At 36.9% G+C, this 15,376-nt stretch overlaps 1 protein-coding gene across 2 annotated transcripts in view; it reads right to left on the reverse strand.

The window, feature by feature from the left end:
* Window positions 1–15,376, reverse strand: part of FANCM (FA complementation group M) — a 53,587-nt gene that overhangs the window by 37,487 nt on the left and 724 nt on the right. Inside the window, exons 2-8 of one of the 2 annotated variants that reach the window (XM_082849490.1) lie at window positions 14,747–14,919; window positions 11,371–11,448; window positions 7,873–8,031; window positions 4,864–4,995; window positions 3,041–3,173; window positions 2,273–2,398; window positions 1,696–1,782 (exon numbers count right to left, since the gene is read on the reverse strand). In XM_082849490.1, the coding sequence (XP_082705616.1) occupies window positions 1,696–1,782; window positions 2,273–2,398; window positions 3,041–3,173; window positions 4,864–4,995; window positions 7,873–8,031; window positions 11,371–11,448; window positions 14,747–14,919 (888 nt within the window). The remainder of the gene's footprint in view (window positions 1–1,695; window positions 1,783–2,272; window positions 2,399–3,040; window positions 3,174–4,863; window positions 4,996–7,872; window positions 8,032–11,370; window positions 11,449–14,746; window positions 14,920–15,376) is intronic. The other variant, XM_082849491.1, reaches the window with a different exon arrangement.

The raw sequence follows: 15,376 nt of genomic DNA on the forward strand, positions 1-15,376 counted from the left end.
AGCATTTTATATTATGAACTCATTTAGTCTTCATAACAACCTTATGAATTAAATGACTTAATAAAGTTAATGTATAATACATAAGGAAAAAGAAGCAGCTGCTGTTGCAAGGAAAATTATTCCAGATAAACCTCCTTTGAATCAGCATAGCATCAAGACTCTACATCTGACCAACTGCAGATCAATAGCTACTTTCAGTGCAAAGCCTATCTCCTTCAACAGGCCACAGCCTGCCTTTCTATCTTCAATCCATTAAAGTTGCTCTACCAAAGTCATCAATAACTCTATATTGCCAAACTCAGTGGATGCTTTTTAGTTCATCTGACCACACCTCTCAGTAGTATTTAACACAATCCACTCCTTCCTACTGAAATAGTCTCTTCCCTCAGCATCTCTGATAATTCACTTGTCTGGTTTCTTTCTCAATCTTCTTTGTGGCATTTTCCCCTCTGAACTCTAAATGTTGGTATTCTGCAGGACTAATTCCCGGCCCTCTGTCCCTAAACTGTACTGCTGGTGATATGACCACATTCATTCTTGAAACTTTTAATATTGTCTTTATGCTGATAACTCTAAAATTTATTTATATATATGTAAATAGATAAAAATATCCCAGACCATTCTTCTGAGACCCAGATTCACTTATCCAATGCCTACACATCTCAACTTAGATGTCTCAAAAGCATCCTAATACATTTGCTCTTTCTTCACCATGTTGTTAGTTTTCTCTTTGTTCATACAGTCATCTGCAAACACACACACACACACACACACACACACACACACACACACTCCTAATGATTTTTTTTCTCATACTCTATGTCCAATCCATCAATAAACGCTGTTGGCTCCAACTTCAAAATATATCTAGAATCTATAACCACTTCTCAGAACCACCTTGCTGCTTGGTACTACTATCTTAGTATAAACTATCATCATCTGTTATCATCTTAGACTATTACAATAGCCTCCTAATTGGCCAACATCTACAAGAGTGATATTTTAAAAATATAAGTCAGATCACGTCACTCTGCTGCTCCGAATGCCTCTGTAATAGTTTCACAAATCACAAGCATACACAGAATAAAATCCAAAGTCCTGACATGGCCTACAAACCCTACATGACCTGGCCCCTGGCTGTCTCTCCAACCTCTGCCTACACCACTCATCCTCATTACACTACTCCAGCCAAATTGGTTTGTTTACTGATCCTTAATCTTACCAAGCACCCTACTGCCTCAGGGCCTTTGAATCTGCTATTCTCTCTGCCAGGAATGATCCTCCTACAGAAATCCACAAGGCTTGCTCCCTTACTTCCATCAGGTAACAGCTCAAACATCACCCTACAAAGAGGTCTGCTCTAAAACTATATATAAAATAGCCTCCTTCATGACTCTCTATTTTCTCACCTAGCTTACTTTTCCCTATCATTATATTATACATTGTTTTATTATCTGCTTCCCTTATACTGCCCCAGGTTGACTTTTCTTTTTCACATAATACCCTATTCTTAACATTTCCACCATTCCCCTGGTGCCTACGCTCCCAAAATTTCTCAGAGCTTTTTTATATTCATTATCCAGAATAATTAAAAGCTCATCTTCTCCATAAGAAATGTTAGCACAAACTAATGAGTCAGAGTTTTAGCTTTCTCAATAACTTTGCCTTGCCTTGAGTCTATTAAATACGACCTACCATTCCACGACTTGAAGTGTTCAACTACAATTTCTTCTAATTTCTTTAATTTTGGATGACTATAGCAGAACTTTTTATCTTCATCTCCTGTAAAAAAATAAAACACAAAAAATTTTTCTGTATTTTTCCATATTCGATTAATGTATTTTAATTACCCTTTCAAATGGATTCATTAAAACTTATTTCTTTTTATTTAAACAGTAAGTAGCATCTGGGTAGCACACAAACCTTACTGTAAAATAAACTGAATTTTTATGAAAATTTCCAAATGAGAATCAGCAGCAAAGAGAAGGGAAAAATTCACATTTAGTTAAGCTATAAATTAGTTTTTGGTAGTTCTGAGAATTTTCACTACCAGTAACAACTACTACTAACTTCTATTATATATTTAAAGTTTATGAACTGCTTGAATATATATTTATCCTAAGTTGAAGAATAAGATCTTTTAGCATTTAACAGGTCTATTGCTACAGAAGTATAAGTAGATATAAATAGACATGTGGATCAATGGAGCATAATTTTAAAATTAACCTTGATAAACAGGAAACAATACAAAAATTTAAAAGAAAAACCAGACCTTTTTTGATAGCAGAAATGCCACTTGCTGAAGTACTACGTGTATGTGCAAACATGCACTCTAGATGATTATAGAGTTTCATGAAGTCCTCATTTCGGCTAAGTTCTTTTTTTGCCCGAGTCATTCCTTCAGAAATTAAGAAAATATTTTTCCAATAAATTTAATAGCAAAACTATCAAATGTATCATTTATTTAAAAGAAATTAAACTATAGCAATGAATGCAAGTTTTTCAAATTTAAAAGTAAAAACCAACAACTTTTTCCAGTTCCACATTCACATATGTATTAATGAATGGCTTCTTTTCTTCCAGCAATTTATCAAAAGCAAAGAAACATGGGCTGGCACCTTGATCTTGGACTTCCCAGCCTCCAGAACTGTGAGAAATACATGTCCACAGTTTAAGAAAAAAAAGAAGAAGAAGAAGAAGAAAAAGAAAGGAAGGAAGGAGGGAAGGAAGGAAGGAAGAAAAAAGAAAGAAAGAAAGAATTTGTTACATAACTATTTCACTGCTTTTTATTTTATTTATTTATTTATTAAGCTGTGCTGGGTCTTAGTTGCAGCATGTGGGATCTAGTTCCCTGACCAGGGATCAAACCCGGGCCCCCTGCATTGGGGAGGACCACCAAGGAAATCCACTGGACACACAAGGAAGTCCCCTTCACTGCTTTTTAAAATAAAGCAACTTAAGTAATCCAAATGGCTCAATACATATCGTTAACCAAAATAATACACGTCAGCACTTTTAAAAATAATTTCATATAATTTACCTTTAGTTCCATCCATAATTCCACAAAGGAAGAAATATAATGATCTCATTCCCATTTGCTGCAATAATTCATAACCATGATATAAACTAATACAAATAGCAAATTCTCCCTCGATTATGCCTTGTTGCAGTCCCTAGAAAAAACAAGCATGTATCAAATTTACCCAGAGAAAGAAATGAAGATACATGTTCCATGCAGAACTTATTGGTTCTACTGAATGTCCTAAGATGTTGCTATGGAAAGGTGTCAATGTACTTTCCATATACAATCTGCCCCTTTATTTAATTCAACATGAAACTTACATTTTAAAGAGAATAAATGAACGGGGGGATATTTATCATATGCTGTTTTTCTTTGCAGGTAAATTATTAGCAGTATATAGATTTATTTGGCCTTTCAAAACAATTTAATAAGCACCTACTATTTGCCGAGCACTGAACTAGACATTTGGGATACAAGGGAAAATAAAACAGATACGGGCCTATCCTCACAAATGTTTCTGACATCAGGACAAATATTTAATCAAACTGTTTAACACTAACATTTAACACCAGGTATTCATGCCACAGTAACATCTGACAGGGAGCACCAGACACCATTATAAGCACACTACTTATACAAACTTATTTAATCTTAACACCTAGGAGGTAGGTACTATTGTTATGCCCATTTTACATATATGGAAGCTCATGTAGGTGATAAGTAGCAGAGCCAGTATTTGAACCTAGGAAATTTGGGCCAGTGTGCTTGTGCTTTTAACCACTACTCTCAAGGAAAAGTAAAGTATATATTCCTTTTGTAGGAGCATACAGTCAGTATATCTATACAATAAAATACCTTTAAAAAACCATTGAGAATGTATATTAATTATTTTCCTTTATTAGAGATGCAGACTATTATTTAATACCTTACATTTTTAGTAGCATTAATATCAGTTACACTCATTTTAAATGTTTCCAGGATAGTGATAAATGCCTTAAAATAGCACGCTAATTACCTAAAAGGGTAAAACAACGTCTCTGTAAAACATAAACTCTCATCAGTGAGATCAAATTCAACAGGTTTAGATTTATGATTTAAAATTTTAATGAACCTTTAACTCCTAGCAGAAACTTTAAACATTTTATTAAAGTCTAGTATAATACACTGCAATTTCACAGAAAATTCCCTTTGTGGTTTCCCAGATACTATAGAATAAAGTCCATATTTCTAGTATAACATTTAAAGCACTCCCAGGTGGTCACAACCTAGATCATATCTGACTCCCTCAATCCTTTACCTCAGGCAAATTGGTTTTCTCACTGTCTCCTTTATACCTTCATTCAATTGCCTCTGTCCTTTTGCACATGCATTCCCTCTCAGTTCCAAGAATGACTCAGTGCCTTTTCATGCTTGTGAGCATCTCTTTTGACTCTGGACCTAACTTGATGGATATGTTCCTATCCACCTATTTTTTTCCTATAAAGATTAAAAATACAAAGCTTACTGTGATGCTTAATCCAACCTCGGTATGGAGATTTAAGACTAAATGCTATGGGTCTAAAAGTTAGTTAAAATCTACCCTCTTATGACCCTTTTACTTTGCAAAACAGAAGTGAACTAAAAGACCAATTCTTAATTAAAAGTTATAAGATAAATTTATCTTAATTCACATCATTAAACTGTATTCCTGCTAGATCTTTTTCATGTTTTTATAAACTATATAAACCACCCCTGAATTCTTGATGAGCTAATATATACCAAAAAATAATCATTATTTACATTTCATCCTGGTTCTAAGTAAAAATGTAGTCTATCAGCAAAATTTATTTTAAAATACCTACCACAATATTTGGAGATGGGTTTTTCCTAAATTGATCTCTTGCCAGAATTATCTGGTATTTTGTTAGATTGGGAATATCCCTTCTCATCAAAACATTCCTCCGAATCAAAGAACTTGCAAGTGTTTCCAAAATCTGCAAATTTCAAAGAAATTTAGTTTAAGTTTATTTTAAAATCCTTTTACAAATACATTTCCTCACATACTAAAATAGTTTTATATATTAAATTATATGTTAAATAAAGTTTGTCTTAAAATGAATTTTTAAGTAAACACAGAAGAGATGATAAAGTTTTAAAGTACTTGACAATTATCCTCAGATAATCCATGTGAGAGTCAGCACAAGCAATTATTAGATTCAGCGATAATTCAAGAACATATGTGTTGGGCTTTCCTGGTGGCGCAACAGTTAAGAATCCGCCTGCCAATGCAGGGGGCATGGGTTCAAGCCCTGGTCTGGGAAGATCCCACATGCCACGGAACAACTAAGTCCATGCGCCACAACTACTGAGCCTGCGCTCTAGAGCCGCGAGCCACAACTACTGAGCCCGTGGGCCTAGGACCTGTGCTCTGCAACAAGAGAAGCCACCACAATGAGAAGCCGGTGCACTGCAACGAAGAGTAGTCCTTGCTCGCCGCAACCAGAGAAAAAGCCCGTGCACGGCAATGAAGACCCAATGCAGCCAAAAATAAAATAAATAAATTTATTTTTTTAAAAAAACAAAAAACGAACATATGTGTTTATCTGTTTATTTCTTAACTCTCCTCCTCTCCCTCCAAACTAAGCACAATGAAAGGAGGGCCTCGATTTTTTGCTCTGTTGCATCTTCAATGCCTAGAACAAGTCTAGCACATAGGCAAATATTTGTAGAGTGATGACTAAATCAAAATCCCTTGAGTACATTTAATTTCATTCACTGATTCATTCTCTCAAAAGTATTCATTAAGCGACTTCCCTGGTGGTCCAGTGATTAAGAATCTGCCTTCCAATGCAGGGGACATGGGTTCAATCCCTGGTTGGGGAACTAGGATCCCACATGCCACAGGGCAACTAAGTCTGCATGCCGCAACTACTGAGCCCACACGCTCTGGAGCCTGCGTGCCACAACTAGAGAGCCCGCGCTGCAACTAGAGAAGCCCACGTGCCATAACGAAAGATCTTGCATGCCGCAACAAAGATCCTGCGTGCCACAACTAAGACTTGACATAGCCAAATAAATAAATAAATAGATATTTTTAAAAATATATTCATTAAGTATATACTACATATCAAGCATCGTTCCTGATGCTGGGGATATTGTGGCTGAGACAAATGAAGTTTCTATTTTCCTAAAGTTTACATTCAATAGACAGAAGAAAGGAGTAAAGAAGTGAACAAAGAAAATAGAGAATTTTGATTATGATAATGCATTTAAGAACCTAAAACACAGTAATGCTTTGTAGAGTCTTTGATGGGAAGGGGGTCACTATCATATAAGTGGACAAAGAGGGTTTCTTTCTTTCTTTCCTTCCTTCCTTCCTCTCTCCCTTCCTTTCTTTCTTTCTTTCTTTTTTTTGGGGGGTGGGGGGAGGAGCAGCAATTGTGCTCTGCCCGGGCACCCCCTGCCTCATCCGTCATCCAGCCCCAGGATGCAGAGGAGCGGGCCCTTGGATTGTGACCTTGCCAGCGCCCTTCCACCTCCAAGCAGCCGGTTTCCCACACTAAGGTTCCTGACTGGGGATGGACCGCTCTGGGCCAGGGCTGCCTCTGGAACCAAGCAGCAGGAGAGACCGTGGCCCGGGTTGGGCAAGCAACGGAGCCTACTGCTGCATGGGTGACAGCAGGGCGCTGTCAGGGGAGAACTGGGCAGGGAAGCTCCCACAGTTCTCCATGTGTTCATGCCACCAAAGATGGTTTCTTTTAAGAGGTAATACTTGACATCTGAATGATAAAGTATGCCGAGCCTGAGAAGTTCTGAAGACAGAGCATTCCAGGCAGAGGAAACAGCAGACAAAAGGTCCTGAGCTTGATGCCACAGTGAAGGTAAAAAGCGACCTCCAGATGAAGACCTACTACAGCAATATGTAATTTGCCTAAGTTTTATTTCCTAAAATATATCTATTTTAGTACATTTCAATCTTTCCTCTCGTCTAGCTTTGCTGATCAGCTTTGCTGACCACATGTGCCTAAAGAAGCACTCTAAAAGAAATCAATAGTTAGGGCTTCCCTGGTGGTGCAGTGGTTGAGAGTCCGCCTGCCGGTGCAGGGGACATGGGTTCGTGCCCTGGTCCGGGAAGATCCCACATGCCACGGAGCAACTAAGCCCATGTGCCACAACTACTGAGCCTGCGCTCTAGAGCCCGCAAGCCATAGCTGCTGAAGCCCGCACGCCTACAGCCCGTGCTCCGCAACAAGAGAAGCCACTGCAATGAGAAGCCCGCGCACCGCAACGGAGAGTGGCCCCCGCTCGCTGGAACTAGAGAAAGCCCGCGTGCAGCAATGAAGACCCAACGCAACCAATCAATCAATAATGTGTCAAGACATTGCCAAATGCCACCAAGAGGGCAAGATAGTCCCCAGTTGAGTAACACTGCTGTACAAGGGATCAGGGAGGAATATATTGAAAATATATTTCCTTACAAAGAAAGTTCTGGTTGAATCTGGATACATGTTTTGGGTGTGTTCACTATGTGAAAATTTACTGTGCTGCACACTTACATTTAATGTACTATGCTGTTCATATGTTTGGGGGGGCTGGTTATACTGCAATTAAAAGGTTTACTTAAGAAAATACAAAACTAAATTGGCTTTAGAAACGGTCCATCATTTTGTATTTCCTCTTTAACTAATGGTTTGCCAGTACATATAAAACATGGCGCTCATACTGAAAATTGTCATTTCAAAGAATTTTTTACCATATTAATTATATAAATGATTATAACTATACATTCTCACAGTCTGATTCTGTTAAGTAAAATAATTACATTATCAGTTCATTTATTAAAACCCTGAATTATGATAAAAATGGCTTACCTGTATATATGCCTTTTGGATAGCTCCAAGTTCTTCACCAAGAGGAACAACAAGCTTTTCAACTCGTCTTTCATGAGAGTATGGCAAAATATCTGGAGAATCTTCAGAACGAATCTCTATCTGCCCAATTAGTAGATTAGTAATAACCTGTTGCACAGCCTACAGAAAATCAATTAAGTATGATTATATATTATATTACTTACTAAATTTTTTAGTTTGCCACTAACAAAAATAAAATAGCAATAAGTTTTTGAAAAAAAATTAGAAATTTATATCATTAAATATTTTTTAAAACTACAAATTATAGCACATCAGGAGTGGAACAATAGGGGAAAATGCTTTTGAAACATCTTTCTTGCATGCCAAGCATCCAAGAGATAAAATGTCCAACAAGTTCCTCAAATGTATTTTGTGCTTTCCAATGGTAGTGTTATATCTTGTCAATATTTATAAAGACTCAGACAAAATAGAAGTTTCAAATTAGCAAACCAAATCCCCAAAACATTATATAACAGTCAATTTTAGAGCCAGAACTAAAACCCAGATTTCCTGATTCCCTGGCAAATACTTTTTTCCACTGATTTTTTATGGGGAAAACAGAGAAGTCCTGTTACTACTAAAGGATACAAATGTACCTTGGAAATACTTTACAAACTGACTTGTTAAGAAAAGGGCATATGTCCTACGTTAAATCTATTATTAATAAATGAATGGAGGGAATTCCCTGGCAGTCCAGTGGTTTAAGACTCCACACTTTCATTGCCAAGGGTGCGGGTTTGATCCCTGGCAGGGAGCTAAGACACCACAAGCTGCGGGTGTGGCCAAAAATAAAAATAAATAAATGAGTGGAATATTTTCCATTTAAATCAATATATATGCTGTGAATATATTTCTGGAGCTAAATTTCATTCACCAAAAGCTTATAAAGGAACTTAATTGCAAAAATAGGGAATTTAAGAAAAAACAAAAAACCTGTTGGTATAAACAACTGCTGTACCATTAGACCACAGTTCTACTGGGTGTGATGAAAAAAAAAGAAAGGAAGGGAGAGATGGATGGATGGAGGGAAGGATGAAGAAAGAATCCTGAAAGTATCCAGAAATTAAGAACTCTTTTTTTTCAAACTAGTAAAGCCTCATGGGCTTAGTCTCAGACAAAAAATACTCTAGGGCAAGAATCACATCTTAGTCACTTTTGTATTCCCAACACCTAGTATAATGCCTAATACAGTAGTACACTATAGTTACTGAATGTCCACATACATTCAAACTCTAGAGTAAATATATGACCATTTTATAAAATTGACTAAGACTTCAGTATTTTTTTTTTCCTTTGGCCGCACAGCATGTGGGATCTTAGTTCCCCAACCAGGGATTGAACCCGTGCCCCCTGTGTTGGTAGCACAGAGTCTTAACCACTGGACCGCCAGGGAAGTCCCAGACTTTAGTATTTTTAATCATTCATTCATTCAAGAAATATCTGAGTAACTCCCACATGCCGGGTATTGAATTGGTGATAGAGGCATAACCAAGATAGACATAATCCCTACATTCATGTAGGTACTATTTTAGTGGAGCAAAAATACAACAAATAAATGAATAAGCAAAAGAATGACAGATTGTGATAGATATTAAGAAGAAAATAACAAGATAGGAAGAGTTGACTTTTCATAGCTTAAGAGTGAATTTTTCTGAAGAGGTGATATTTAAGCAGAGACTTGATGACTAAAAACAATCAAGCATGTTTAAAAAAGGTTGGGCAGAAATGATAGGATAGAAATTTCTAAAACTAATCAAGGCTATGGACAGAAGGAAAAAAGTCTATGGCTTGGCAGAATTGAAAGCTACCTTTGAAATTATCCAGAACCTAACACAGAAGACCATTCAGAGCTACTAAATTAGAATGTCATGGGATAAGGCTCAAAATCTGCATGGGATAGGGCTCAAAACTTTTTACCATCCTCTGAGCTCCCTAGAGAAATGGTGGATTCCACAGCGGGGACTGGAAAAACACTAAATGATCATAAGATATCTTGTGATGCCAGTAAGTTAGGAAGTGTTCAAAACAAACACACGAACAAACAAAAGTGCATTCTAAAGGACACAGGAGCCATCTTCAAGGCACTCTCAATGGCCCAATCTAGAACAATCAAAATTATTAATGATAGTATTGGATTGTAGCCAATAAAAATATATATATATCCATATATATATCCATATATATCCATATATATGGATATATATATATATATATATCCATTAGTCCATATTGATGTAAAGACCTGAATTAAAAATAAATGAGGAGGGGCTTCCCTGGTGGCGCAGTGGTTGAGAGTCCACCTGCCGATGCAGGGGACACGGGTTCGTGCCCCAGTCCGGGAAGATCCCACATGCCGTGGAGCGGCTGGGCCCGTGAGCCATGACCGCTGAGCCTGCGTGTCCGGAGCCTGTGCTCCGCAGCGGGAGAGGCCACAACAGTGAGAGGCCCGCGTACAGCAAAAATAAATAAATAAATTAATTAAATAAATGAGGAGAGAAGACAGCTTTTCACAACAGAAGAATTCAAATTTTGAAATGTAAAAGAAATGAGGGAAAGAGGAAATAATGATTCGGCAAACAGCACAGAAATAATTGTTGCAAGCAAGAACCATCATTGGATGCTAAAACAGAATATTTACATAGTCTCATAGTATCTCCCCCACAACAGACTTAAGTAAAAAGGGAAAAACAGTAGTTTTACAATAGAGAAACCAGAAAGTCATCATCTGAACCAAGTCAAAATTAACAGCACCAGTAATAAGACAAATCATCATGTATTCTCGGATACAATGCACTAAGAAAGGTACAACATCACTTCTGGGGTATTCTTGCCCAAAATGCACACAGAACCTCACTCCAATCATAAGAAAACATCAGACAATCCCAAATTGAGGGATATTCTACAAAATAACTGGCACCTACTCTTCAAAAGCATCAAGGTCATGGAAGACAAGAAAAGAATGAGGACTGTCACAGACTGGAAGGTACTGAGGAGACGTGACAACTAAATGCAATGTGGGATCATAGAATGGACCCCAGAGCAGAAAAGGACTCTGGTGGGAAAACTGGCAATAGTCAAATAAGATTTGCAGATCAGTTACTAGTATTGTACCAATGTTAATTTCCTGGTTTTGATAATTTTACTATGGTTATGTAATATGTTAACATTAGGGGAAGCTGAGTGAAGGATATACAGACTTTAATTTTTGCAAATTTTCTGGAAGTCTAAGGTCATTTCAAAATAAAACAGTAAAAATTTAAAAAACAGCTTTAGGTGATTCTTTGGCACACTGAAGTCTGAAGACTCTAATGTAGATAGTTCCTACAACCACAGAAGAAAAGGTAGGCATCTTATATGAAATGCTGTACTCCTGATGTTAAACTAAATACTAGAATGGAAAACTGATCTGGTCACATACAAAAGTTCTTATTTTCTTAAACATTAATAAATTTTACTTACCTTTATATCACTACCTGGTGTGGCACTAAGAGCCAAGATTCTAAAGTGATTTGTATATTTGACTAGTTCTCTTACAACCTTTAAAAAAAAAAAAAAACAATTCTTTAATTTCATCTGCCCAATACAAAAATAAAAATGATTCTGTTAAACAAGCTAGTATATCTGATCCACTATCATTGTTCCTTATTTAGAGTACTGATGGACTAGCAGATGGAACTATCTTTAGTTATGTTATCTGAAGAGCAAATGATTTAGATTTATACTCTATCCCAATCAAAAATACTTTAGGGGGCTTCCCTGGTGGCACAGTGGTTAAGAGTCCGTCTGCCGATGCAAGGGACACGGGTTCGTGTCCCGGTCCGGGAGGATCCCACATGCCGCGGAGCGGCTGGGCCAATGAGCCATGGCCGCTGAGCCTGCGCGTCCGGAGCCTGTGCTCTGCAACGGGAGAGGCCACAACAGTGAGAGGCCCGCGTACCGCAAAATAAATAATAATAAAAAAAAATAAAAAAACACTTTAGGGTTTCTTCTATACATAAAGCTACAACATCAAGGCCTATACTGAGGCAAATCAAAATATTCAAAGGGCTAATTCAAGAGCAAATGGTAGAAAAAGATCAAGTTTATTCTCCATTGCTTGGGCCACAGTCTAGGCTTACAGCTATATCCATATGCACACTTGCCAGATTAAGATAAATCATAACACAAAAATAGAAAAAAAATTAAATACAGGGACTTTCCTGGTGGCGCAGCGGTTAAGAATCAGCCTGCCAACGCAGGGAACACGGGCTCGACCCCTGGTCCGGGAAGATCCCTCATGCCGCGGAGCAACTAAGCCCATGAGCCACAACTACTGAGCCTGTGCTCTAGAGCCTGCGAGCCACAACTACTGAGCCCACGTGCCACAATTACTGAAGCCTGCACACCTAGAGCCCGCAACACCTAGAGCCCGCACACCTTGTGCTCCGCAACAAGAGAAGCCACTGCAATGAGAAGCCCTCACACCACAATGAAGAGTAGCCCCTGCTCGCCACAACTAGAGAAAGCCCACATGCAGCAATGAAGACCCAACACAGCCAAAAATAATTAATCAATTTAAAAAAATTAAATACAAATGTGAAATTAGATTTGAAATGAAAAAAGTTTGTTTTAGGAAAGATTTTAAAGAAGTTAGATTTCATGTGGAAGGCTCACAATTTTTAAATTAAGTTTATTCATAAAAAAATAAGGCTAATTTGGGGTAATTTTTAAAATCTAAATTCCCTTTTAAATCCTAAAACATTTTCCAAGGGGTACCAAAGCATCTCTCTAGGCTTTACAGTTTGAATTCAACACCCACTTCTGGTATAATCAATACTGGATAATTTGCCAGATTCCCATATGCCCCAATACAAGGAAAAAGGACCCCTAAGTAAACTGAGTCACAGGAACAGCTCTTACTATCCCATAGTTCCACATTAGAGGTAGGAAACTAAAAGCAGATTTTTTTTTTTTAAATTGAAGTATAGTTGATTTACAATACTGTCTTAGTTTCAGGTGTACAGCATAGTGATTCAGTATTTTCGCATATTATATATTATAGATTATTACAAGATAATGGGCATAATTCCCAGTGCTGTACAGTAAATCGTTGTTGCTTATCTATTTTACATATAGTTGTTTGTATCTGTTAATCCCATACCCTAATTTGTCCCTCCACCCTTTCCTCTCCCCTTTGGTAACTACAAGTTTGTGCTCTATGTCTGTGAGTCTGTTTCTGTTTTGTATATACATTCATTTGTATTATCTTTTTAGATTCCACATATAAGTGATATCATATAGTATTTGTACTTCTCTGTTTGATTTATTTCACTGAGTGGCAAATGACAATATTTCACTCTTTTTTATGGTTAATATTCCAGTGTGTGTGTGTGTGTGTGTGTGTGTGTCATATATATATATATATATACATACGCCACATCTTTTTAATCCAAACATCTGTTGATGCACATTTGGGTTGCTTCCATGTCTTGCTACTGCAAATGGTACTAAAACTAGATTATCTTAAAACTGCTCTGATTTCAACCCATGTCAAAGATGAATTCAATGAGACTCAAACTGAATATTGATCAATACTCAAAAAATATTATTTATGCAGTTTTTTAAAACATGATACAGAATACATTTAAAGATAGAACATTATAGGGAATTCCCTGGCAGTCCAGTGGTTAGGACTCTGCGCTTTCACTGCCAAGGGCCCAGGTTTAATCCCTGGTCAGGGCACTAAGATCCCACAAACCACAAGACATGAGGTACCGCCAAAAAAAAAACAGAACATTATACTTAATGGAGACTTAAGAACAATTGTCCTAATTAAAAACTGATACAAGAAAAAAATCTCCCTGATACATTACTTTTTTTCCAGGAGGGATTCTCAAGCATTTTATAGAAGTGGTGTTGTGTTTGTAACCCAGGAAGCTACATTCTTCAACAAGCTGTGTGCCTGTTGGAAACTGTATCTGGAATATTCAGTGTAGTATAAATTCTTAGTGCTATGTATATATTAAAGAAGTCAGTCATGTCTCATTGTACTCAGTGAAAGCATAGCCTTGTAGTTTAAAAAAAAAATCACCTAATGTGTAGAAATTTTTTGAAAATAAAGTTGCTAAGGGGAGTTCTCTGGTGCCTAGTGGTTCGAATTCTGGGCTTTCACTGCCATGGCCTGGCTTCAATCCCTGGTCGGGGAACTGAGATCCTGCAAGGCATGCAGCACAGCCAAAAGAAAAAAAAAAAAAAAGTTTCTAAATGTAAGCTAAATGTACAAAATGAATTCCACAGAGTTAGAATAAAATTTTTTAAATGATCCTTTCAAGCAGAAACTTTAACACACTGGATATTAATTTAACTTGGAAAAATATATCCATTTCCTGACTGAGATCAACTCTAGATAACAATTCTCAAGAAAATAATACAGAGATATAATAATACTTAAAAGTCCCCAAGGAAACTGCTTAATAAAATCACAAACTGGCAGTGAAATTCATCTCTTTGCACTAAATGAAATAAACTTTCCCTCTACTCTTACTCTATACCCTCTCCCTAGTATCACCACCTATTATTGTTTTAACTACCTACCACTATATGGTAGTGGATCACTGCCTCAACGAGACTCTCATCATCTACATCTGACACTAATAGTCTTGTTTAAATTTAAAAAACAAACAACAGCAGAGAATGATTTGAATGGATGAAGGAAAGTATTTATCACCATCTGTTGAGATAATAGATATAAGGCTTTCATAATAATACCATCAGTAACTTCCATCATTAATAATTATTCCCCAAAATGCTCTTCATCAATATATTTACACTATAAAATACTTTTTAACAAAATTACCTGGCAATAAGCATAATTTCCAAGAGCTTTATGAGCTTCATCAATAACTAGACACTTTATTTCAGCAGCAGGGCAAGCTCCTCTAGAAAGATCATTTACCATGACTTGAGGTGTAAGAAAATGGACTCTTTTACTGCCCCATATTTCCTTCCTGGTGAAAGCTTGAGTAGATCCTGTAAATAAAAGTGACATTGTACATTCTAAACTCCCGACTGTTATCTGTAAAATATAAATAACTTGGCCTATTTTCAGAATGCATTCCTGCTTTGGTAATGTGCTTTCAAGATGATAATTAGACAAATCATGGGAATGCATTTTAAAGATTTGTTGTGGTCCATATGTCAATGCTGGCTTTTACCGAAAACCACGACTAGACTGCCATTAAAGAATTCCTACAAAATGACATAATATTTGAAAAGAACAAAATTCTTCAACTGGGAAATCCTTCTGCGGAAGAAACTCATGTTCACTTACCGATGGGGTATACACACATAATCACTTCAAAATTCTTTGACAAGATACAGGAATTCTCTGAAGATTGAATAAAGCAACCCTATTCATTAGAGCTGGACTTGCTACAAGTAGATGATGTTTCAAGGGAGAAGACGTAAAATAAGCATATTGTGATCT

This window comes from Leucopleurus acutus (genome assembly GCF_964270905.1).
Source record: "Leucopleurus acutus genome assembly, chromosome: 1".
Classification (NCBI taxonomy): domain Eukaryota; kingdom Metazoa; phylum Chordata; class Mammalia; order Artiodactyla; family Delphinidae; genus Leucopleurus; species Leucopleurus acutus.